Raw genomic sequence first — 24,352 nt, forward strand, 5'->3', positions numbered from 1 at the left:
CAAGCCAAAAGGATAATTTTCCTCTGCCACACATCGACACTTTAGTAGACAACACAGCGGGATATTCGTTGTTCTCCTTCATGGACGGCTTTTCGGGATACAATCAGATAAAGATGCATCCAGAAGATATGGATAAAACTACTTTCATAACATTGTGGAGGCACCTTTTGTTATAAAGTGATGCCGTTTGGGTTGAAGAACGCAGGGGCAACATACCAACGAGCCATGGTAAACTTGTTTGACGACATGATGCATAAGGATATTGAGGTATACGTTGATGATATGATCGCCAAGTCGCGAACAGAAAAAGAACACATTGAGGTCTTGAGAATATTGTTCTTAAGGTTGAGAAAATTTCAGTTGAAGCTCAATCCAGCAAAGTGCACCTTTGGAGCCAGATCGGGGAAGTTATTAGGCTTCATAGTCAGTGAAAAGGGAATTGAAGTTGACTCAGACAAAGTCAGAGCCATACGAGAGTTGCCTCCATCACGTACTCAAAAAGAAGTTTGAGGATTCTTAGGAAGGTTGAATTACATTGCTCGGTTCATTTCACAATTGACTGAGAAATGTGATCCTATCTTTCGTTTCCTCAGAAAACACAATCAAGGTGCTTGGGATGAAGAATGCCAGAATGCTTTTGAGAAAGTCAAGCAGTATTTGTTGAATGCTCCAGTGTTATCTCCGCCTAGTCCAGATAAACCGTTAATACTATACTTGTCAGTGTTCAGCAATTCTATGGGATGTGTGCTTGGTCAGCATGACGAGTCAGCAAAAAGGGAAAAGCCAATTTATTATCTCAGTAAGAAATTCACTGACTGTGAAATAAGATATTCACCAATTGAAAAGTTGTGCTGTGCATTGATTTGGACCACACGGAGATTAAGACAATATATGCTATACCATACTACTTGGCTCATCTCAAAATTAGATCCATTAAAATACATAATGGAATCAACGGCTCTAAATGGAAGAATGACGATATGGAAAATTTTGCTTTCAGAGTTCGATATAGTCTATGTAAGTCAGAAGGCTATCAAAGGAAGTGCGGTGGCAGACTTTTTGGCCAGTAGAGCTCTGGAGGATTACGAGCCATTGAATTTTGATTTTCCAAATAAGGAGTTAATGTGTATAGCAGCAACTGAAGATTCTCCATGGAAGTTAAATTTTGATGGGGCTTCTAATGCAGTCGGAAATGGAATTGGGGCAGTCTTGGTATCCCCGAATGGTGACCATTACCCGTTCACGTGCAAGTTGGATTTCGACTGTACGAATAATATGGCTGAATACGAAGCATGCATCATGGGGCTCCAAGCAGCCATAGAAAGAGGCATAAAAACCCTAGAAGTATATGGAGATTCTGCGTTGGTAATCTATCAGCTAAGAGGTGAGTGGGAGACAATAAACCCTAAATTGATCAATTATCGAATGGTAGTTTTGGGGTTACTAAGAGAGTTCGATGACATCACCTTCAACTATCACCCACGAGATGAGAAGCAGATGGCAGATGCTTTAGCAACCTTGGCTTTAATGATTAAGGCAAACAAAGAGGAAGAGATGAGACCAATTCAAATGAGTGTCTATGAATTTTCAGCTAGCTGTTGTAACCTTGAAGAGGACGAAAAGGATGACAATCCTTGGTATCAGGATATATTGCGATATATAAGAGATCGTAAATATCCAGCACAGGCATCCGAAAATGACAAACGAACCCTGAGAAGATTAGCTTGTGACTATGTTTTGGACAGGGATGTTCTGTACAAGAGAAGGAAAGGCCAAGTACTTTTGAGATGTGTCGATGCTGTGGAAGCCAAGCTAATTATAGAAGAGGTTCATGAAGGTGTATGTGGTACGTATGCAAATGGGTTCACGATGGAAAGACAAATCATGAGGTTTGGCTATTACTGGGCCACTATGGAAGGAGACTGTATCAACTATGCCAAAAAATGCCATAAGTGTCAGATTTATGGGGACAAAATTCATATACCACCCTCACCTTTACATGTCATGACGTCTCCATGGCCATTTTCTATGTGGGGCATGGATGTCATCTGGCCAATATCGCCTAAAGCTTCGAATGGACATCGGTTTATTTTCGTAGCGATTGACTACTTTACAAAATGGGTAGAGGCTGCTTCTTACGCAAATGTTACTAAGTCAACTGTAAGTTGATTTTTGAAGAAGGAAATCATTTGTCGATATGGAATGCCTGAGAGGATCATATCCGACAATGCATTGAATTTGAACAACAAAACGATAGCAGAGGTTTGCGACCAGTTCAAAATCAAGCATCACAACTATTCACCCTATCGTCCAAAGATGAATGGGGCAGTGGAGGCTGCCAATAAGAACATTAAGAAAATAGTGGGAAAGATGACTGAGACTTATAGGGATTGGCATGAAAAGCTACCGTTTGCACTCTTGGCTTATCGAACATCTGTTAGAACTTTTACTGGGGCAACTCCGTTCTCGTTAGTTTACGGGATGGAAGCAGTTTTACCTATTGAAGTGGAAATACCTTCTCTCTGAATTTTAACAGAGATAAGGTTAGATGAAGCTGAATGGGTTCAGTCTCGATATGACCAGCTAAACCTGATTGAGGAAAAGAGGCTGAAGGCTATCCGACATGGTCAGATGTACCAGAAGCGTATGATACGAGCTTATGATAAAAAGGTTTGTCCAAGGGAATTCCATAAGGGGGACCTTGTGCTAAAGAAAATCCTTCCCATTCAGAAGGACTTTAGAGGAAAATGGATACCAAATTGGGAGGGGCCATACGTCGTGAAGAAGGCTTTTTCTGGTGGTGCATTGATTTTGACAGAAATGGATGGAATGAGCTTCCCCAATTTGGTGAACTCAGACTCAGTCAAAAAGTACTTTGTCTAAAAGAGAAAAGAATCCAAGGTGAAAACCCGCAAAGGGTGCCTTGAATTTTGAAAAAAAAATAAAAAAAATGGAGAGGCCAAGGTGAAAACCCACAAAGGGCACCTTGTGACCAAAGGGATTTTGAGTTGAAAACCCGAAAGGGCAGCTCAAATTTTGAAGGGCACATAGCAACCTTGCTATATTTGACTTGACAGAAAGTGAGGCACAGTGTACATTGGGGCATCAACAAAGTACTTTGGATCTTTTAAACACATGTCGAACTCAAGAAAGGCTTCGGGGAACTAATGTATAGATGCTCAAGCGGCGATATTTAGAGCATCTGATTTTTATCCTGTTTGCTATCTTTAGATTCTATTTCTTCTTAAAGATATGCTATCAGACTTATTTCCTTTGTACTGTTAACAATTTGAATCCAATTATTCTTAAAGATGTACTCATCTCCCGATATTTTTAAAGTATGTTGCATTGAAATAATGATAGATGAACTAAAATATTTTCACAAATGAAGTTTTGCACATTACTTTGGAATTTCTAGATAATACAAGAAACTAAAACAAGACAATTGTTCGAGAAATTCACGTAAGTAAAGGATGAAGGAACTCGAGGGATTTCTTTCTTCCAGTCCAAAAAGAAATGGATGATTCAATTCTTACAGACATCCTCAGTAGATCATAGCATTGGAGGAAGGCCTACAAGCTGAGTAAGAATAAAATTTTGAGAAAGACAAATGAAGGAATGAATGATGACACCTGAGATAGGGGTCATATTCACAACACTTTGCATCATAACATGTTAAGGACATTCGACTCATTTCAATCATAGCATACTTAGGCATAGGCACTTACTCATCTTACAGGTCATGTCCTCTAGGGGACAATGAAGATCAAAGATTTCAACATGGCATCCCTGTGCTTATGGGAAATAAATTGAAGACAGCAGATCTAGACTTCAGACATTTATGCTGAAACAGATCCAAGATGATTTGGTATTCTTGTGTTTACAAGAAACGAATCGAGGACATAGCAGATTTGACTCTCAGACGTTCTCAAATATAGCAGATCTAACCTTCAGATATTTATACTGAAGCAGATTCAAGATGATTTGGTATTCTTGTGTTTATAAGGAACAAATCGAGGACATAGCAGATTTGACTCTCAGACGTTCTCAAATATAGCAAATCTAACCTTCAGATATTTATACTGAAGCAGATCCAAGATGATTTGGTATTCTTGTGTTTACAAGAAACAAATCGAGGACATAGTAGATTTAACTCTCAAACGTTCTCAAATATAGCAGATCTAACCTTCAGATGTTTATACTGAAGCAGATCCAAGATGATTTGGTATTCTTGTGTTCACAAGGAACAAATCGAGGACATTGCAGATATGACTCTCAAATGTTCTCAAACAGACTCAAGACAGTTTGGCATCCTTGTGCTTACAAGGAACAAATCAAGGACATTGCAGATATGACTCTCAAATGTTCTCAAACAGACTCAAGATGGTTTAAACATCCTTGTGCTTACAAGGAACAAGTCGAGGACCTTGTAGATATGACTCTCAAATGATCTCAAACAGACTCAAGATGATTTGACATCCTTACAAATCGAAGAAGCAAATTCAGTGTCTCTATGTTCGATGGAAAGCAGATTGAAGATCATAGAACCGGTCAAATTTGGGTCTTTCTATGAGTCTTTGCTCAATTCCTATTACATAGCAATGAGCAAAGAGGGGCAGCTGTAAGAGCCTAAATTTGACCGGGCTGAAAGCAGAATATGAATAAATAAATATTTATTTAAAATGTCCATTAAAGTCTATTTACAAATAAACAGGCCTCAAAGCCTGGTGAGCCCAAAGCTCTACACTTGTAACCCAATCAGACCTAAACTACCCAGCAGACCCACAAACACCCGTGACCCAATTAAACTAGCTAGCCCAAATTCAAAAAGCCCAATTGGCCCAGCTTGTTACACTAAGGCAGGAAACCCTAGGGTTTCTACCTTTCTCCTCGCGCCGCAAGCAAAAGCTTCCAGAAGCAATTTCAATGGATGCGTCTGCTCGTCTCTCACGACGTTTCAGTAACCCTCCATCAGTGACATGATCAGTGCGCGCGTCTACACCAGCATGGTCACTGCCGGATCCCTCGCTCGATTGCCTGCAAGAAAAGGAAACAAACAGCAGATACGCGAAAAAACAGAGTAGAAAATGGCAAGGAAATCACAGCACATCAGTCAAAAATACAATAGACAAGAAATCAGAGATTTCTTTCCTTATGTAACAAATCAGTAGGCTATAAAAAAGCCTTTGTAACCCTTGTAACGGGGAGGCAGATACAGAAATAAAAAAAAGGATACAAACAGTTTCAAAGGTGATTCTTGTTTTTATATTTTTGTCTTTCATTTCTCTATTTTCAGTATAGAAGCATATGAATATTTATATATATATGTACACAAAAATAACTTAAAAATAAAAAGAAAAGGGTTACCTGACGGATGGCACGAAAAAGGAGAGGTTTTTCAAACCCTGGCTACCGTATACGATGGTCCTAGGGCGGCGCGTGGACGCGTGGGCGAAGTGTGACCAACGGAGGCCAAAACCCAGAGCTCCCTTCCTCTCTCTTTCTTTCAGAGAGATTTTTTTAGTTTTTTTTTAAACGGGCTTCAAATGAACTAAAGGCTGAGGAATTGGCTTTTATAGCCTAGACAAAACGGCATCGTTTTGTGATCCCAAGGATCCGCACGTTGACCCGACTGCCCGGGTAGGATCCGCGCTTTTTTGCAAAATGGGTTAATTTCCCAATCGGTCCTTCTACCCCTTTTGTGTTTACGATTAAACTCTTTTTTTATTTATGATTCGGCCCTATTATTTATTTTAGTTTTAATTTGGTCCTGACAGTAGTTAAATTTTATTCTGGGAAACGTCGCCGTTTTGGGAATAGGACAATTTGCCCAGTGAGTCCCTCTAATTTTGCGCGCGTTTTAAATAAGTCCTTAATTCAATTTTATTCCTTTCAAAATTTGCCCCATAATTTTGTTAAACTTTAAATTTAGTCCTATATTTATTATATTATTCTATATATATATATTATTTGTTTTATTTTAATTTTACTTTCATATTATATATTATAAAATTATTTTATTATAAGTATTATTTTAATATTATTAATACTTATTATGTATTATTTTTCTTAAATATTATTTACATCTCTTTTATATATTATTATATTTTCACATATATTATATTTATTAATTATTTATATATATATTGTTTTATGTGTTACTTTATATTATATCTATTATTTTCTTATATGTTTATATTACATTTTATTATATAATCTTTATTATGTTTCATTTTATATTACTATTTTTATATAAATGTTATGTATATCATGTATCGCAAATTATATTTTTATATTATATATATTATTTTAAAAATGTAAATTATTATTATTAAATCATATTTTTAACTCACATTATATACACATTTCATTTTTTATTTATTTACTATACATATATTATTTCATTTTAAACTAATATTGTTATATTATGAAATCTCTTACATACTTTCAAACCAATATATATTATTATATAATTATTATTCTTTTATTCTTGTTACTATGTTATTATATTATATATTAAATACTATTGATATGAAATGTCTTGTTTTTAATTGTATGTATATTTTGTTAGCAATCAATCATTTTTTTATTAGTTCTTCTATATGTTTGGTATTGTATGTATCATGTATGTGTTAAATTTTTTATTATAATTATATGCATATTGACATTACATTTATTCTATTTGTATATCATGCATTATTTGATTATGTTTGATTTTATATCACGCATCATTTAAATATTATTTCATATGTTTATATATCTTGTTTATTCGTTCTCAATACATGCTATATATCTTTGTATGCATATTATTAATATTTGCTATTTTATATGTATGAATCTAATGCAAGTTCTTTATATCATTGCCATCATTTTGTTTAAATGCACGTTTTATTTACCAACTGCAATAATATGTTACTATGTATGATTTATAATGCAATACAATTCCCTACGCATCATCTTTAAAAAGACATGGCTCCAAAATTTTCAAAAAAAATATAAAGGCAATGCTTGGTGTTTGGAAATTTCGAAAAAGTAGTGCCCTAACTTATTGGGTTGCGACTTTTCTCGTTAAGTTCGAATAGTCAAGTACCCTTCTAAGTTTTTAAAGGTTTTCAAAACGTAAGCGACTGTCTTGGAACTGCAAAGCGATATGTCCTAACTTACTGGATGTAGCATTTTGTCGTTTCGAAATAGGAATTTCTAAAAAGGCTAACTTAGTGTCAATACTTTGATACAAGTGAACCCAAATTTTCAAAAATCAAAATATTTTAAAGAGGATTACATCTTAAAATCTTTAAAATTTTTGACATTAAAGACATTTGATAATCAATTAGGTACCAATTTTTGGGCGTTACGAGGGTGCTAATCCTTCATTGTACGTAATCGACTCCCGAACCCGTTCTTTTATTTCGTGGACCAAAACTAATGATTTTAAAACAAAATGTTTTAAAGGTGATCCAATCACACCTAAAAAGATTGGTGGCGACTCCCGTTTTCGTTTTTTTAAAATCGATTCCCATTTTCCAAAACTCGATTTGAAAATGGTTTCGACAACAGGGACGCACGACTGTGTGGAAGGGCAACAAGCCTGTGTGACTATTTTGACATGGTCGTGCTGATGGCCGGTGTGACTCACACAGCCTAAGCACTCTAGGACATGCTCGTGTCCAACACTCGTGTAGAATTAATTTCTAATTCACACCTACAGGGGTTTTCATACAACTAGACGCACGCCCGTGTCATTGGCCCGTGTCCCTCATACAGCCACGACACACCCGTGTCCTAGCCCGTGTGCAAAAACATAGACATTCTATTTCTGACATTAGCATGCTCATGATGTCACACGGCTAAGGCACACACCCGTGTGCTAGGCCGTGCCCTCCACATTGCTGAGACACACGACCGTGTCTCTGCCCGTGTGTTTATTACCATGCATATTGACTTGAAATTTTTACGTGCAGGAGACACACGGCAGGACCACACACCTATGTGCCTACCCGTGTAGACAATATAAGGCTATTTACCAAGCCTCATTGCCCCCCCTTACATACCTAGTTTCATACACATACCAACCAATACCAACACAAGCACAATTCATATAACCAATTCAACCACAATAGGTATTCATTTAACCATGGTAATGCATCTTTTATAAATTCAAAATGAATATTAACTATCATTCAAAGCTTAATACAAATTAAAGGGTTTCCAATCCAAGTCGACACATTTGGCTAATTCTCAAAGACACAAAATAATAAATTCTAAGTCATATACATGCCATATTCAAAAATATAAATCCAACTATACCGAATGCTTCGGTTGATAGTCTGATCGATATCTTTAACTTCTGGAATCTTCGAGCTAGTTAGGCGGTACTGTAAGGAAATGAAAAGGAAAGGGAGTAAGCATAAAGCTTAGTAAGTTGTATATAAATAAGTATACAACAACAATTTATCCATAAGCAACATGCTCATAACACCAAAGTAGGCATAAATGTAACTTACTCAATACCATCCATACAAGTCACCTATTATATATACTGATCTCATATCTCATACGTACCAATTAGGTACTTGTACCATTCACCACACGGTTATACTTTCCTCATTAGCTTAATAACATAACGTTCACCGTTGAACCATTTAGAACACTACCGGATATTCATTAAGCCTCAAATGTGGGTAAGGTGTCGATGCCATGTCCTAGGCATGGTCTTACACTGGCTCATATCTCAAGTCGGTGCCATGTCCCAGACATGGTCTTACACTGACTATCATCTCGTAGTCAATGCATGTCCTAGGCATGTCTTACACTGGCTTATGTCTCGAGACCGATGCATGTTCCAGACTTGTCTTACAGTAGCTCTCGTCTCAATGCCGATGCCATGTCCCAGAAATGGTGTTACACTGGCTCTCATAATGTGGCTGATGCATGTCTCAGACATGTCTTACACTAGCCCACAAACAAATGACCCAAACGTCATAGCATGAATATCCGATTTACTTCTTAAGGTTACAACGGAATTTCCACTATCTCAATTATCATTATACATTCTCAATTTCACAACCAAAAATTCATGATATATTAACTCAATACAATTCAATACATACATTAACAATGTAGTTGTATTATTTACATGCAACTTACCTCGAATTACAAAATGTGGCGACTGGTCGATTAAGTCGATTTGCTTGGCTTTCCTCCAATCTAGGCTCGAATTCGGTATTTCTTGATCTATAATAGCAAAATGCACTCATTTATTCATGAAATAAATTTAAGCAATTAAAAATTCACATCTTCAATAAAATGACCATTTTGCCCCTAGACTTTGGCATAATGACCATTTTACCCCTATGCTCGAAAATCGATTTTTATCGAATTTCTTCGCATCTTAAGCCTAGTTGAACTCTTTTTACTCTTATAGCAACCCCAAATTCTATCTATTTCACACATTTATCATTTATTTTACAATTTGTGCAAAATAGTCCCTTTAGGTGTTTTCATGGTGACACCTTTCACAAAAGTTGTCTATTACACAACTAAGACTCATATTCTTCCATAAAATTTCAGAAAACACCCTAAATGCTCTCATGGAAAAACCCTAGACCTTCAACTATTTTGCAAGATATACCCCTCATTTGAAAGCTTATGCTACAAGAGTCTCAAAAATACAAAAATCATTAACAAAGGGTATGGAAATCACTTACTTGTGAGTACTTCAAGTTGCTGAAAATTTTAAGTTCTCAAACCCTTAATTTTTGCTGAAAATTCGATAGAGAAGAAGATGGGAAAAAAAGATGATATCTTTTCCCTTTATTTTATTTTTAATCTAGTTAAAATTAGTCACTAACTCACCTAATTTTGACAATTTTGTCTCTTCATTGACTCTATAGCCTGCTATGCCTTCATCCAAGGGTCTATTTGCCTTTTAAAGACCCCAAATTTGGTTCTCTATCTATTTAACACCTTTAGCTATCAATTTAAGACTTTTGCACTTTATGCGATTTAGTCTTTTTTCATAATTGGGCTCATAAACGCTAAAATTAATCCAACAAATTTTTCATGCCCTATAATAACCATGATATGACTCTATTTTGATAATAAAATAATTTTTCTAACTTCAGATTTGTTGTCCCGAGACCACTATTCCGACTAGCCCCAAAATCGGGCTGCTGCACATGTAGCCTCCATCACTGGGATTTGCGTCCCTATCCTAACCCGCCAGCACAGTTCGGCTTGTAAAAGACCATTGCAGCTCACACACTTTTCCGAGTATAGGAAGGTATATTTCCTAATCATGCTTTTGAAAAATCAGTATCATGGTAGTATTTAACTTTCAGCGTACGAGCTAGCCAATAGTTCTGGTAATTAATTAACCGCCAACCCTGTTTTGCAAGTTATTTTTGGTTTTGAGTGTGTTAGCTAGATCTGTTTTTCTAGAACTTTCTTTTGTTATACATGTCAAGACCACATTAATGATTTGATATGTTGAGATGATAAAGACTCTTAATATTTAGCCATTTAGCCTTTAAATTGCTTACCCACTTTATTACCCACTAGTAAATCCATTTGAGCTAATCCATTTTTGTTCACTTATTACCCACTCATTTTAACCCTTAAAACCTTGTTAATCTTGGAATTGCCCTTTTCTTTCCTTCTTTTAGTTGAGATTGGATTTTGGTAAGTTGTCTAACCATATTCGATCATTCATATTGTTGAATTTGTTTTTAAAAAAATATAGAAAAACTCTGGGCTATCTTGCTCAATTGTGAGATCCCTCTTCATGTTATAGTCCCACTATCTTGCTTGTTTGTTGAATGTAATCATAACTATTATATCTTTAAAAAGACTCACTCCAATTGTTTGTTTATTATTCATATAAATTCTTTGCAATACAAAATCATATTATTTTGGTTTGGTAACTCATCAATTCAACTCTCAACTGTAAAAATTAAATATTAAAAATTAAAAAAAATATATTTTAAAAATAAGATAAAAATGAACCAAAATATAAATCAAATTTTAAAAAAAAATTAAAAAAAGAAAAGAAAAGAAAATACCTAATTTTTAACTGATTTTTTTTCAATTTCTCATACTAGTGATTCAAACCAATTTAGACTATTTTGAGTTAGATGTAACCAATTAGACTTTAATTCTTAACTTTATATTTATCTGTTCAATTGAATTACTTAATTTTGTAGAAATTTTCATATGATAAAAAAAATATTTACTCAAAATTTAATAATAATTTTTTTAAAAATAAATAATATTTATATAAAAAATATTAAAAGAATAATTATCACAATACTGTAAACAAAGTAAATAATATTAGTTTGGTAGAGAAATTAAACCAAAAAGGATTTGATTCTACATAGAATAATCATAAGAAAAAATCATAAAAAAAAAACAGAATAGTTATGCTTTTGTTTATTAAAGATGTCACCTCAAGTTTACACTCAAACTTTAAATTTTAGAAATTAGGGTGAAAGTGAAAAATAAAAAATCGACAGAATCTGCTTATTCTCTAATTTTTAATTTTTTTAAATAAAAACAACTTACCCAAAATCATATAGTTTCTAATATGATGAATATGTTCGTCCTCAACACATAAAAGTTTTAAATTTTTTTTATATATAGTGTATTAATAAGTGGGTAAATATGTTTTAATATATATATATATATATATATATAAAATTCATGTTTGATTTCCCTGGTTTGATTCATTGGTGTACTAGTGTATAACTAAATTTAAGTATTAAATAATTATATTATGCTAGAATCTGTCATATTTACTAAAAAAAAATGTAGTTACTTAAATTATAGGGAGTAGAAAAGGATTTGTGTTTAAGTTTAATTTCAAATTTAATCTTAAAATTTAATAAAATAATAAAAATATAATTTATAGAAAAAATTAAAATGTGAACATTATCACAAATGTTGAAGTTGGTTGATTGTGTTACTGCATATTAATGTATAACTATAAATTTGAAGATTAAACGATTATATTATACAATGCGATTCGTTTTCTTGTTGAATATGTTGAATTAAACATATTAATAAAATTTTTTAAAATATAATAATTAAATTTTAAAATTTTAAAAATATATATTTACAAGATAAAATAAAAATGAACTAAAATATAACTCAAAAATTCAAAAAGAAAAATAAAACAAAATGCCAGATTTTTTACTTTTTCTTTTTTCAATTTCCCTTCTCACTTGTGCAAACCAATTTAGGCTATTTCTATTTACATGGAATTAGTTAGACCTCGATTGTTAATTTTATTTGTTCAATTGATTTGTTTTATCCAATTTTGATAACATTATATTATAGTAGAAATTTTGATATGATAAAAATATATTTATTTAAAATTGAATAATAGATTTTTTTTTAATAAATAGTGTTTATACAAAAAAATATTAAAAGATATAATTACCACATTACTATAAATAAAGTAGATAACTTTAGTTTGGTATTAGATGAAAAACATTCGACTTTGCGCCTAAAAATCAGTAGAAAAAATCATAGAAAAATAGAATAATTATGTTGTTGTTTATTTAAGATGTTACCTCGAGTTTAAACTCGAGCTTGAAATTTTAAAAATTAGAGTGAAAGTGAGAATTAAAATTTTGACAAAAATAGACTTATTTCTTTAATTTTTTACAATAATAGTCTAAATTCTTAATTTTGTTTTAAATTTGACACATGTCTCTAATTTTCTCCATTTAAACTATTAAATAAATTTATTTTAATTTATATTTTTAAAAATTTTCAGTAAAAACAACCCACCTAAACTCATTATAATTTCCAATATGATGAATATGCTTGTAGTCAACACATGAAGCTTTTAAGGTTTTTATATATATATATATATAGTGTACTGATAGGTGGGGTAAATTTATTTTAATATATATTTTTAAAATTCATGTTTGATTTCATTGGTCTGGTTGATTGGTGTATCAGTGTATAATTAAATTTAAATATTAAATAATTATATTATGCTAGAATCTTTCATATGATAGGGAAAATATTTACTCAAACAAGTAGTTACTTGAATTATAGGGGTAGAAAAAGAATTGTGTTCAAGTTTAATTTTAGATTTAATCTTAAAAATTAATAAAAAGATCATTTTTATATATATATATAAAAGGGTGATTATCACAAATGTTAAAGTTCATTGGTTGTGTTACTGTGTATTAATATATAAATTTGAAGATTAAATAATTATACTATACAATTTAATTTTATCTAATTTTTTGTTGAACCTGTTAAACCGTACAGTTTAATTATTTAAAATTTTAAGATATAGTAATTAGATATTAAAAATTTAAAATATATATTTACCAGAAAAATAAGATAAAAATAACAAAAGATAAGATAAAAATAACCAAAATATAACTCAAAATTTTAAAAATAAAACAAAATATTTGTATTTTAACTGATTTTTTTTTTCAATTTCCTTTTTTACTTGTTTAAATCAATTTAGGCTATTTAAAGTTACATGAATTAGTTGAAATTCGATTCAATTGATTTTGATCGATTCTTATAATATTATATTATAGTAAATATTATAGGAAAAATTTTCATATGTTAAATAGATATTTATTCAAAATTGAATAATAGATTTTTTTAAAAAAATGAATAGTGTTTATATAAAAAATATTTTAAAAAATAATTACAAAAATACTGTAGATAAAGCAGATAACTTTAGTTTGTTAAAGGAATTAAATAAAAAAGATTTGATTCTCCCCTAAAAATAGGTAGAAAAAAATCATAGAAAAACAGAATAGTTATACCCTTTTCTTTATTTAAGATGTCACCTCAAGTTTAAACTTAAGCTTGAAAATTTAGAAATTAGAGTGAAAGTGAGAATTAAGAAAAATGAACAACAATTCAGCAAAGAGCCCTATGATCGTCTCGTTCGGCGAGATGCTAATAGACTTCGTTCCTGATGTTGCCGGCGTTTCCTTGGCTGAATCCTACGCTTTCATCAAAGCTCCCGGCGGCGCACCTGCTAACGTTGCATGTGCCATCGCTAAGCTCGGAGGCAACGCTGCCTTCATTGGCAAAGTAGGAGACGATGAGTTCGGTCACATGTTGGCGAATCTGTTGAAGAAGAGCGGAGTGAACAGCGACGGGATCTGCTTCGACAAAGATGCGAGGACTGCGTTGGCATTCGTTACGCTGAAGGCGGATGGGCAAAGGGAGTTCATGTTTTATCGATCCCCTAGTGCGGATATGTTGTTGAAAGAATCGGAGTTGAAATTGGATCTCATTAAGCAAGCCAAGATATTCCATTATGGATCCATAAGTTTGATCTCGGAACCCTGCAAATCAGCTCACATGGCCGCCATGAAAGCGGCTAAACAGGCTGGGGTTTTGCTTTCTTATGACCCTAATGTTCGCTTGCCTTTGTGGCCTTGCCCTGAGGCTGCTAGGGATGGGATTAAGAGCATATGGGATCAAGCTGATTTTGTCAAGGTAATATTGTTTTCTTTTTATTATATATTAGTTCCGTATGGCGATGGTAAGACTCGAAAACTTATTCTTGTATTAAAAGCTGTTCATTTTTATTGTTAAAAATCGAAGCTATAGTGACTTTCTAGTACATGGTAGTCTATGCATTTTTGCCAACAAACTTATGGTATCGTTTGATTTCAGGTTAGTGATGATGAGGTGGAATTTCTAACCAAAGGAGACCCTAAAAAGGATGATGTTGTCATGTCTTTATGGAATGACAACTTCAAGTTGCTTATTGTCACTGATGGACCAGAAGGTTGCAGATACTTCACTAAGGTATAATATTTTAAGTACAAGGACTAAGTTCAAACTTTTTCCAAAAGTACAGGGACTGGTAACAAATTTGAAACCTTCAAAATGCAATTTATGAATGTTTGTGGAAAATGAATGCAGAAATTCAAAGGAAAGGTGAACGGCTACAAAGTGAAAACCATCGACACCACCGGAGCCGGCGACGCTTTTGTCGGTGCATTTCTACAAGCTGTAGCCAAAGATCCAAATCTCTTCAACGTATAAATAGATCTTATAATCCCAATATTTTCTATTTCAAGATTTAGGGTTTCTTTTCTGAATATAATCTAATTTATGAAAACAGGATGAAAATAAGCTGAAGGAGGCACTGGTGTTTGCAAATGCATGTGGAGCAATTTCTACAACTCAAAAAGGAGCTATCCCATCCCTTCCTGACAAGGCTCAAGCTGAAAAACTCATCAAAGAAGCCAAATGATTTTCTTTCCTTTTTTTTTTCTAGAAATAATTAAATCTTTTTAGTTTTTTTTTTTTTTTTTTGCGTTAGAAGGTGTTGGATGGGTCACACCGCCCATCGAAAGGGGACCTTAGCTAGCTAGCTAGGTAGCTTCGGTGATAAATAAGATGTCTTGATACATTTGTTCAAGTTACTATTCTGATTTTATTTTTCTATCTTCTATATGTTTAATTTTTGTCAAATTAAGGTTTTCGTACGTAATAGATGAAAATAATTTTGATAGAAACAATTCTATGGTAATTGGGTTTATGAATTATCTCCACCAAATAATCTCAACAGCAACGTACATTAGTGAAGGTTACCCGACGCAAATCGTTTACCCGTAACTATTTAATATCCTTACAAAAAATTAATCACATTGCTTGTGAAGTATGTGTTCGTGTATGCCCTATAGATCTACCCATTGTTTTGTATATTTTGTGGCAACTGCGTTGAGTATTATCCAACAAATTGTTTATTAATGACTGAAGAATATAAACTTTCTACTTATGACAGTCACGAGTTAAATTATAATCAAATTGTTTTGGGCGATATACCAAGGCCAGTAATTGACAATGAAGATCAGAATAATTTAGACTAAAAATTCAGAAGATAATATATAATGAAATTAAAAATCTATTCATCTATAACCATCTATATCCCCACATAGGGGAGCCACCTCGAATTGTCAAGGGTGTATTTGATATAAAGTTAAAACTTACTATAACTTCTTATATCATATTGAAAAAAAGCCTTTCTCCGCTGAGGCTTTTGCTGTCATTGACTCTGCTTTTTGAGAGATCATAATCTTTGAGAGCGATTGTTATGCTCTAATGATTAAATTAAACGATAAATTGTTAAGAAGGTCTATGAACTTTGCTCCTATTTTGATTTGGTTCTTTTAGTAATGTTCGTAGGTTAGCCAATGGAGTAGTTCATAGACTTGCCTATTGGTCTCTTAATGAGAATATTTCTTGTTAATTGATGTATTTGAAAGTCATTCATCGAGTGTTGAGTGATACTATTGCTTGTTAATTGATGTTTATTTTTTGTTTTAAAAATTTATTTTTATGTAACGTCAACCATTGTTAAAACACGTCATTTCATTAATAATAAAAATAATGTACAAAGATTAAAATGTTACTTTTCAAACGTACAGAGATTAAAATTTTCATTTTAATAGTAGAATGATTGAAAGAAGTTTTTAATATAATATAGGGACTTATAGTAAACATTAACCGTTTGAGAAATCATAAAATCTTACAAGTAGGGAGAGATCCACCAGTATGAACCGTAACTTTTTATACAATTAATTATTTAACAATCCAACTGTCATATTTCATTCATGTAGATCATGGATATCAAATTTGACATAAATTAAATTTTTATAACCATTCATTTCAACCATTAAATATATTAATATATACAATATTTTAGATCAATATGATAGAGATATCAGATCGATACGAAAATTATGAAAATGCGATGTAAGTGGATCTCTCTTACAAATACATTAAATTAAGTGTAATTGATGCACTCATGTATTGCTGTAGGGAGTTGGGAATTGGAAAATTTATGTAGATAATTAATTAAGATTAGTGGTGAGTGTTCAATCGAATCGAATCGAATGAAAATTTTCGAGGCAATTAAGTTCACGAATCCTATTTTATAATCCTAACTCGATTATAAATTTTCTCGAATCGTGTCAAATGAGATGGAATTCAAATTGAATCGAAAATATTTGTTCGAGTTAAATTTAAAAAATGATTTTGGGCTCTCGTAGCCACGTCCATCCACCATAATCAAATTTGTTATTAACTTTCATCCCCTCATAATTTATTTATTAATCTTTTATATACGGGTTAGCTTTTTTGCTTGCTTCAATTATCTTTTGATTCTTCTCACCATGTATTTTGAAATTAAAAAATATTTATTAAATGTAAAAAAAAGAGATTTTTTAATAAAATTTATTTTAAAGATAAAATGTGAAATTGATACCAATAAAAAATTTTAACACAAATATTTTATGGAATCATCAATAATTCAATTTTAACAAAAAATGATAAAAATTTAACATGATTAAACAATTCAATAATATAAATAGTAGACATAAATTCGAAAAGAGAAATTTTTTGGGGTTTTGGAGAAAGTAAGTATTTTGGGGGAAAGCAAAAGGAAAATTTTTGTGAGGTTTGGGGAAGTAAAAAGAAAAAGGTTTCGAGGGTTTGAGGAGAAAAGAAGTAAAAGGGTTTAGTATTTGGTTTATTCAAGTTATTCGAATTCAAAAAGTCAACTCGATTTGAACTCGAAATTCAAAAAAGAATTCGAGTTGATTCGATTCGAATAATTCAAAATTCAAACAATTTTTTAATTTTTTCAAGTCGAATCAAATTTTATCTACAATGACTTTCATTTATATATTATATGCAATTACACTAGTCTTAAACACAAACATATATATTTGTAGAATTATAAAGCAGTATAATTACTACCAATAATTTAGTTTTTTTTTTTACAATTATTTTGTAGGGTTCAAAAATTATTATTGAAGAGGTAATTATAATAGGAAGAAATGGAGAAAAAAAATTGATAATTATATAATATTATATTTATTCACTATTTTACTTCCAAAATTGTTGCATCATATTGTTGAAATGTTTGTTTTTATGTTACTTTGTGTGTTTAGAGTAATGTAAATATATATAATTTTTCACAGGTTAATAATTTATTTTATATAAATGCTGACATATTCATTATTTTTATTTTTATATTATGATGTAATTTACCTAGTTCTTTTTATAATGATACAAATATTTTGCATATTAATATCATATTCATAAATTTATACAAACTTTTACACGATAATAATTTATTTTATAAAGGTTTTTTTATTAGTTCATGTGTTTTAGTTATTTTAGATTTTTTTCATATTTATTTACTTCAACTCTACTATGAATTAATATAATTTTAATATTTAATTTAATAATAATAATAATAATAAATGCTTCTTTCTTTGGGATCGCTTCGTGTTTACCTCAAAAATTTTCAGTAATAATTAATAATTTAAAATGCATAAATGAAACAGGGAGGGGTGGTGGCGCAGTTGGCTAGCGCGTAGGTCTCATAGCTTCCTTGAGTTATCATGAGGTCGAGAGTTCGAGCCTCTCTTACCCCAACTAATTTTTTTAGTTTTTAAATAATGAACGCCCAACCATTTTCATTGCTGAGAGTACATATTGTTGAGAATATGATGCGTACTTGATGTGAACTAGCACTAGATGGCCTCATTATGATTCACAACCAATATATATACGCCCTGTGATCTTTAACAGTTTTTGTTGAATAAAAATGTCCATAGTTTGAAGATTAGCCTTTACATTTACTAGGTATTATGAATCTATTACATCTACACAAATGGAGGTACTCAGCGTCATTATCGTTTAGCAGGCTTGGGATCTGTATCAGCTGCACGGTTGGCCGGACTACAGTAAGATGAGTTTGCAGCACATCGGTAGTTGGGACTGAACCTTCAGACTCAGCACCATTGGTGATTGATGATGTGCTTACCGCGGTTGAGTTCGGAACAAGCCCTTGCGCCGACATTTGTTAAGGGTGTATTTGAAATAAAGTTAAAACTTGCTACAGTTCAATTAGGAATGTTCCTGGGTTAGCCAATGTGAGTAGTTCATTTATCGAGTGCTCAATGAAACCATTGCTTGTTAATTGATGTTTTTTCCTTTGGAGCTTTTGTTTAGGAAAAAACATTTTAATGTGAAGTCGATTATTGTTAAATCACGTCATTCCATTAACAATAAAAATGACGTATAAAGATTAAAATATCAACTTTTCAAACGTACAGAGATTGAAATATTCATTTTAATAGTAGAATGATTAATATAAAATTTTTAATATAATATAGGGACTTCTAGTAATTGAGAAACCATATAATATTATAAGTAGGGGAGGAATTCACTTATACTAGTATAAAACTTAAGTGATTTTATATTCTTCCATAAATTTTTATACGATTAATATTTTAACAATCCAATAGTTATATTTCATGTTCTATTCATATAGATTATGTATATCAAGTCTGAAATAAATTAAAAATTTCAAACTATTAGTTTTATGTAAAAAATTACTAAAGAATATAAAACCATTTAAGTTTTATACCGGTACAAATGAATTTCTCCCACACGTATATTAAATTAAGTGTAATTGAAGAGGTAATTATAATAGGAAGAAATGGAGAAAAATTGATAATTATATAATATTATCTCTATTCACTCTTTTATTTTCAAAATTGTTGCATCATATTGTTCAAATGTTTGTGTTTATGTTACTTTGTGTGTTTAGTGTAATGTAAATTTATATATAATTTTTCATAGGTTAATAATTTATTTTATATAAATGCTGACATATTCATATTCATATTATTTTTATTTTTATATTATGATGTATTTTACCTAGTTTTTTTTTATATTGATACAAATATTTTGCATATTAAAATCATATTCATCAAATTTATATAAACTTTTACACAATAATAATTTATTTTAAAAGACTTTTTTTTAACATTAATTTCATTATAAGTTTTTATCATACATGTTATTTTTTATTTAATACGTAAAACTACTCATAGTCTCTCCCCAACATTTAAATAGGAGGATAATGTACTTTAGCGTACTCGAACCCACATCCTCATGCACTGAAAATAATATTGATGTTAATCGAGTTAAGCGTCAATTGACTCTTTTTTTTAAGTTCATGTGTTTTAATTATTTTAGATTATTTTATATTTATTTATTTAAACCCTACTATAAATTAATATAATTTTAATTTTCGATTGCAAAACGAGGATATAATTTTAATAATAATTTATACAAAATAGAAATTCCTTAAATAATAAATGCTTCTTTCTTTGGGATTGCTTCCGTTATCTCCTGAGCTTGCTGCTTACCTCCAAAATTTTTAACTAATAATTAGTATATTTATACGAAGAAGCGAAACAACATGGGGTGGTGGCGCAGTTGGCTAGCGCGTAGGTCTCATAGCTTCCTTGAGTTATCCTGAGGTCGAGAGTTCGAGCCTCTCTCACCCCAACCAATATTTTTTCATTTTTTAAATAATTTTAAAAATTTGTCATTAAGTCTTTTATTAACTCAAAGTGAATAATTAATGAATTAATTGTTTACAATAAAGAGGCATTTATATAGGCTAGTTAAGTAAATCCAAATAAAACTCTTAAGTATACTGAAACTTTAATTAACCTAAATAAGAAATAGTTTTAAACTAAACTTTGTTGTTAACATAAAACTCCTAAATAACTTAAAATACTTTAAAATTATCCATAATTCTAAATAAATAAATAATAAAACTTAATAAATATAATATTGGACTCATATATAATAATTAAGCCTAAAACTTGAACTCAATATGATTTAAACTCGAATAAAAAGCCCGAAACTCATGATTTCCATAATAATTTCGTCCAAAAATTCTGCTTGCGTAATCTTCACTAACATAGTCATAACTTGAGCTCCTGAACTCGAAATCAAGTGGTTCAAAGTAGACATTAGTTGTCACCTTTTCAAATCATGCAGAGATAATTGCAATGTATGAGGCAAGTCGAGAGTGTGTTTGGCTAAGGTTATTGACCCAACATATCCAGAAAATATGTAATTTTCCTTTAGAGGAAAGGATGCCAACTATTTTATATGAAGATAATGCAACAGGTATAGCTCAATTGAAGGTTGATTACATCAAAAGTGACAAAAAGAAACATATTTCACCAAAATTATTCTTCACTTGTTATCTTGAGAAGAAATGTGATATAGAAGTTCAACAAATTCGTTCTAATGATAATTTAGCAGATCTTTTTACCAAGGCATTGCAAACTTCAACATTTGAAAGACTACTACACAAGATTGGAATGCGTCGACTCAAATATGTAATGTAATGTCGCCATTAATAGCAGTCAAAAACACATTGCACTCTTTTCCTTTAACTAAGGTTTTGTCCCACTAAGTTTTTCCCGGTAAAGGTTTTTAATGAGACAGCTTGTAATAATAGACTATGTACTATTTTTCTTCATTAGGTTTTTATTCCATAGGGTTTTTCCTAATAAGGTTTTTAATGAGACATTTTTTATTGATAAGTATCCAAAGGGGAGTGTTATAAATCCATTGATAAATGGCTGTCCATAACCCTCTTCAAATTTATCATACTGTAACTCCTAAGGAATGAATATCCATAACCCTTAAATCATTTATAGGGTACCATAATGTTGTTCCTTAATGCTTTGTAACTTATGGTACATAAAGCCCTATAAATAGAGGGAATGTACAAGCTTATGGTATTCTAAGTGAAAGTTGAATTATCCTTTCATTTCTTTGTCTTTCCTTCTCTCTTAATTTTTTTTATTCTTCTTTTAATTTTACAATATATATATTAATTATTACAATTTTTAAATTTTAAACTTAATATTATATTAATTTTTATTTATATTTTCATTTGATTTACCGTATATATACACATAATTTTAAATTATGAATATCATAATTTTATTAATATTAACCACTACACAAAATTTTATTTAATTCTTATGATAGTACTAATCATAAACCTAAATTTTAGGAATTAATTTAAAAAATTGAACAAATTTTAAGAATTAAATTCAACAGAAATTAAAAACATATGATAGTAATAATCATCATCCTAAATTTGCAAAATTTTCTTAATTTGACTTAAGTTTGCTAATGAATTGGATGCATTAATTGTTTTAATATTAGTCAACATTATTGTTAGAAGTTTTTAAAAATACATACAGAAAAACCTCTATAAAATAATATTTTTGAGATTCAAAAAAATTATTATTTTATCGAGGTTATTAATTTATTGATAAATGAAAATTTTATTAATTTAGAAAATATTTCTTACTTTATGCATGATTTTTTTATCAAGACCTACAGGTGCAATGAATCAAAGTTAATTGGTTCATGTAACAAAAAAAAAGAGTTAATTAATTGGTCTATGTAACCAAAAAGAAAAAAGAGTTAATGGTTTCAAAATTCAATATATATATTCATTGGATAGATTAAAAATTTTATTATAAATAAACACATCTACATATCAAAATATTGTATTTCATATAATCTTTTTCTCCATGGCTTTTTATTTGAAAGATGTAAAAAAGCCTATATTGACAAATGATATGAGAAAAACATCATGCGAGTACAAAATTGAGCATCCTTCTTCAAGTTAAAAAGATTTGCAACAATGGGTTCAACAAACATTTGATCTCTCTATTAGCCAATCAACAATATCAAATACTTTTAAAAGGTCATCTGAATATTTGTTAAAAGAGATAAATAATAGAAATTCTAAAAGATACAAATCAGCCAAATATCCCGACTTAGAGAAGGTATTGTATGAGTGGTTTCTCTAATATCAAAAGAAAGTAAACATGACTGGAGAAGTGATTCAAACTAAAGCAAAAGAGTTTCTGCAAAAAATATATGGTGATGCAAATTCCGAATTTAACTTTTCAATTTGTTGGCTAGAAAGGTTAAAGGCAAGGCATGAGATTAAGTCTTATAGAAGATTTGGTGAAAGTGGTTCAATTGTTATGGAGAATATTGAAGAAGTTTTACCTCAAATAAGAGCTAAATTGGAAATTTTTAATTGGAAGGATATCTATAATATGGATGAAACAGGCTTATTTTACCGTTTGCAAGCAAATCATTCACTGGCTACAAAGCAATTAGAAGGACGAAAAAATGACAAGGAAAGACTTACTGTTGTGCTTTGTTGCAAAGGGAATGGTTCAGATAAAGTGCCTCTTTGGGTTATTGGTAAGTTTGCTAATCCTAAATGTTTTAAACATGTGAATGTTGACAATCTTAACTGTCATTATCAAGCCAACAAAAAAACATGGATGACTGGATTACTTTTTCAAGATTTTATTTGCTAGTTTGATGCTAAAATGACAGGTAGAAATGTGTTGCTTATAGTAGACAATTGCCCAGCCCATCCTAAGGTTATTGAAGGCTTGAGAAACGTTGAATTTTTTTTTCTCCAAATTCAACATAAAAAATTCAACCATGTGATGTTGGATTTATAAGAGCAGTTAAGATTTATTATTGGCGTCGCTTTTATTCTAGCATCTTAGAAGGTTACGAGAAATGAGAAATAATTTCTGAAAAGATTAATGTATTGGATGCAACCCATTTTATTAATGTTGCTTGGAATATTGATGTGAAGCCTACAACTATTGCAAATTATTTCCGACATTGCAAAATCCAATTCGAGGAGGATATGCCTCTCCAACAAGAAATTTGTGATGTTGAAGGCATTCATAAATTAAAAGAAGTAATTTTTTATTTACACTATAGAAATGTCATGGATGTTGAATGGATTTTGAATTATCCAAGTGAACATGAACCTTTGAAGGAGTCACCTACGAATGAAGAAATTATTCAAGAAGTAATGGATGTGTCAGCTGATGACGAGCAATATCCAGATGATAATAGTATTTTACCATATGTTTCTCCAATATAGGCTTTTCTAGCTATGGAATGTGGATACCTTGAAGAATTATTTAATACAGCACGAGAAGAATATATCAGATTTGGTTTATGCCCTTCTAAAAGTTAAGGATGAAATTGTATTTGATTCACATGCAAAGAAGCAGTTAACTATAAATGCATATTTTAGTAAAGAATAAATTTGAAAAAAATAAGAGTTCCCTAGAAAGCACTTTAGTTTTGTGTATTGCATATAAAATTTTCAGTATATGAAATAAATTATTATTTTATATTTTCATTGGCCTTTAATGATTTTTCTAAAAATTATTATCTTATGTATTTAACGAGATTATTATTTTATCCCCTTGACCCAAGTCAGGACCAAAAAAATTATTATTTAATCGAGATTATTAATTTATCAAATATTCATTTATCGAGATTTTACTATTCTTTATTAATATTATTAAAAAAAAGTTGATACCACAACTTTTATTCCATCATAAATTTATAATTATTTTATGACACTCATGAAAATTGCATCGTTATAGTTATTATTGGAAAA

General features: G+C 30.8%; 1 protein-coding gene and 1 non-coding gene across 2 annotated transcripts; both read left to right on the top strand.

The window, feature by feature from the left end:
• Positions 1–13,811: 13,811 nt before the first annotated feature.
• On the top strand, positions 13,812–15,415 carry LOC107925844 (probable fructokinase-5). Its single transcript, XM_016856574.2, has 4 exons — positions 13,812–14,481; positions 14,662–14,796; positions 14,914–15,030; positions 15,116–15,415. The coding sequence occupies exons 1-4, from the start codon at positions 13,882–13,884 to the stop codon at positions 15,245–15,247; spliced, it is 984 nt and encodes a 327-aa protein (XP_016712063.2). The 5' UTR covers positions 13,812–13,881; the 3' UTR covers positions 15,248–15,415.
• A 4,865-nt stretch (positions 15,416–20,280) lies between these two features.
• Positions 20,281–20,367, top strand: TRNAM-CAU (transfer RNA methionine (anticodon CAU)). Its single transcript is given in 2 exon segments — positions 20,281–20,318; positions 20,332–20,367. It is a non-coding gene; the product is annotated as a tRNA-Met (tRNA).
• Positions 20,368–24,352: the final 3,985 nt, after the last annotated feature.

Source organism: Gossypium hirsutum, chromosome A07 (assembly GCF_007990345.1).
Source record: "Gossypium hirsutum isolate 1008001.06 chromosome A07, Gossypium_hirsutum_v2.1, whole genome shotgun sequence".
Taxonomy (NCBI): domain Eukaryota; kingdom Viridiplantae; phylum Streptophyta; class Magnoliopsida; order Malvales; family Malvaceae; genus Gossypium; species Gossypium hirsutum.

Excerpts from the sequence above, each read along its gene's own strand:
- LOC107925844 (XM_016856574.2), top strand. The coding sequence starts at position 13,882 with ATGAACAACAATTCAGCAAAGAGCCCTATGATCGTCTCGTTCGGCGAG. Across the intron at positions 14,482-14,661 it reads ATCAAGCTGATTTTGTCAAG|GTTAGTGATGATGAGGTGGA; the intron begins GTAATATTGTTT and ends GTTTGATTTCAG. Across the intron at positions 15,031-15,115 it reads AAGATCCAAATCTCTTCAAC|GATGAAAATAAGCTGAAGGA; the intron begins GTATAAATAGAT and ends TTATGAAAACAG.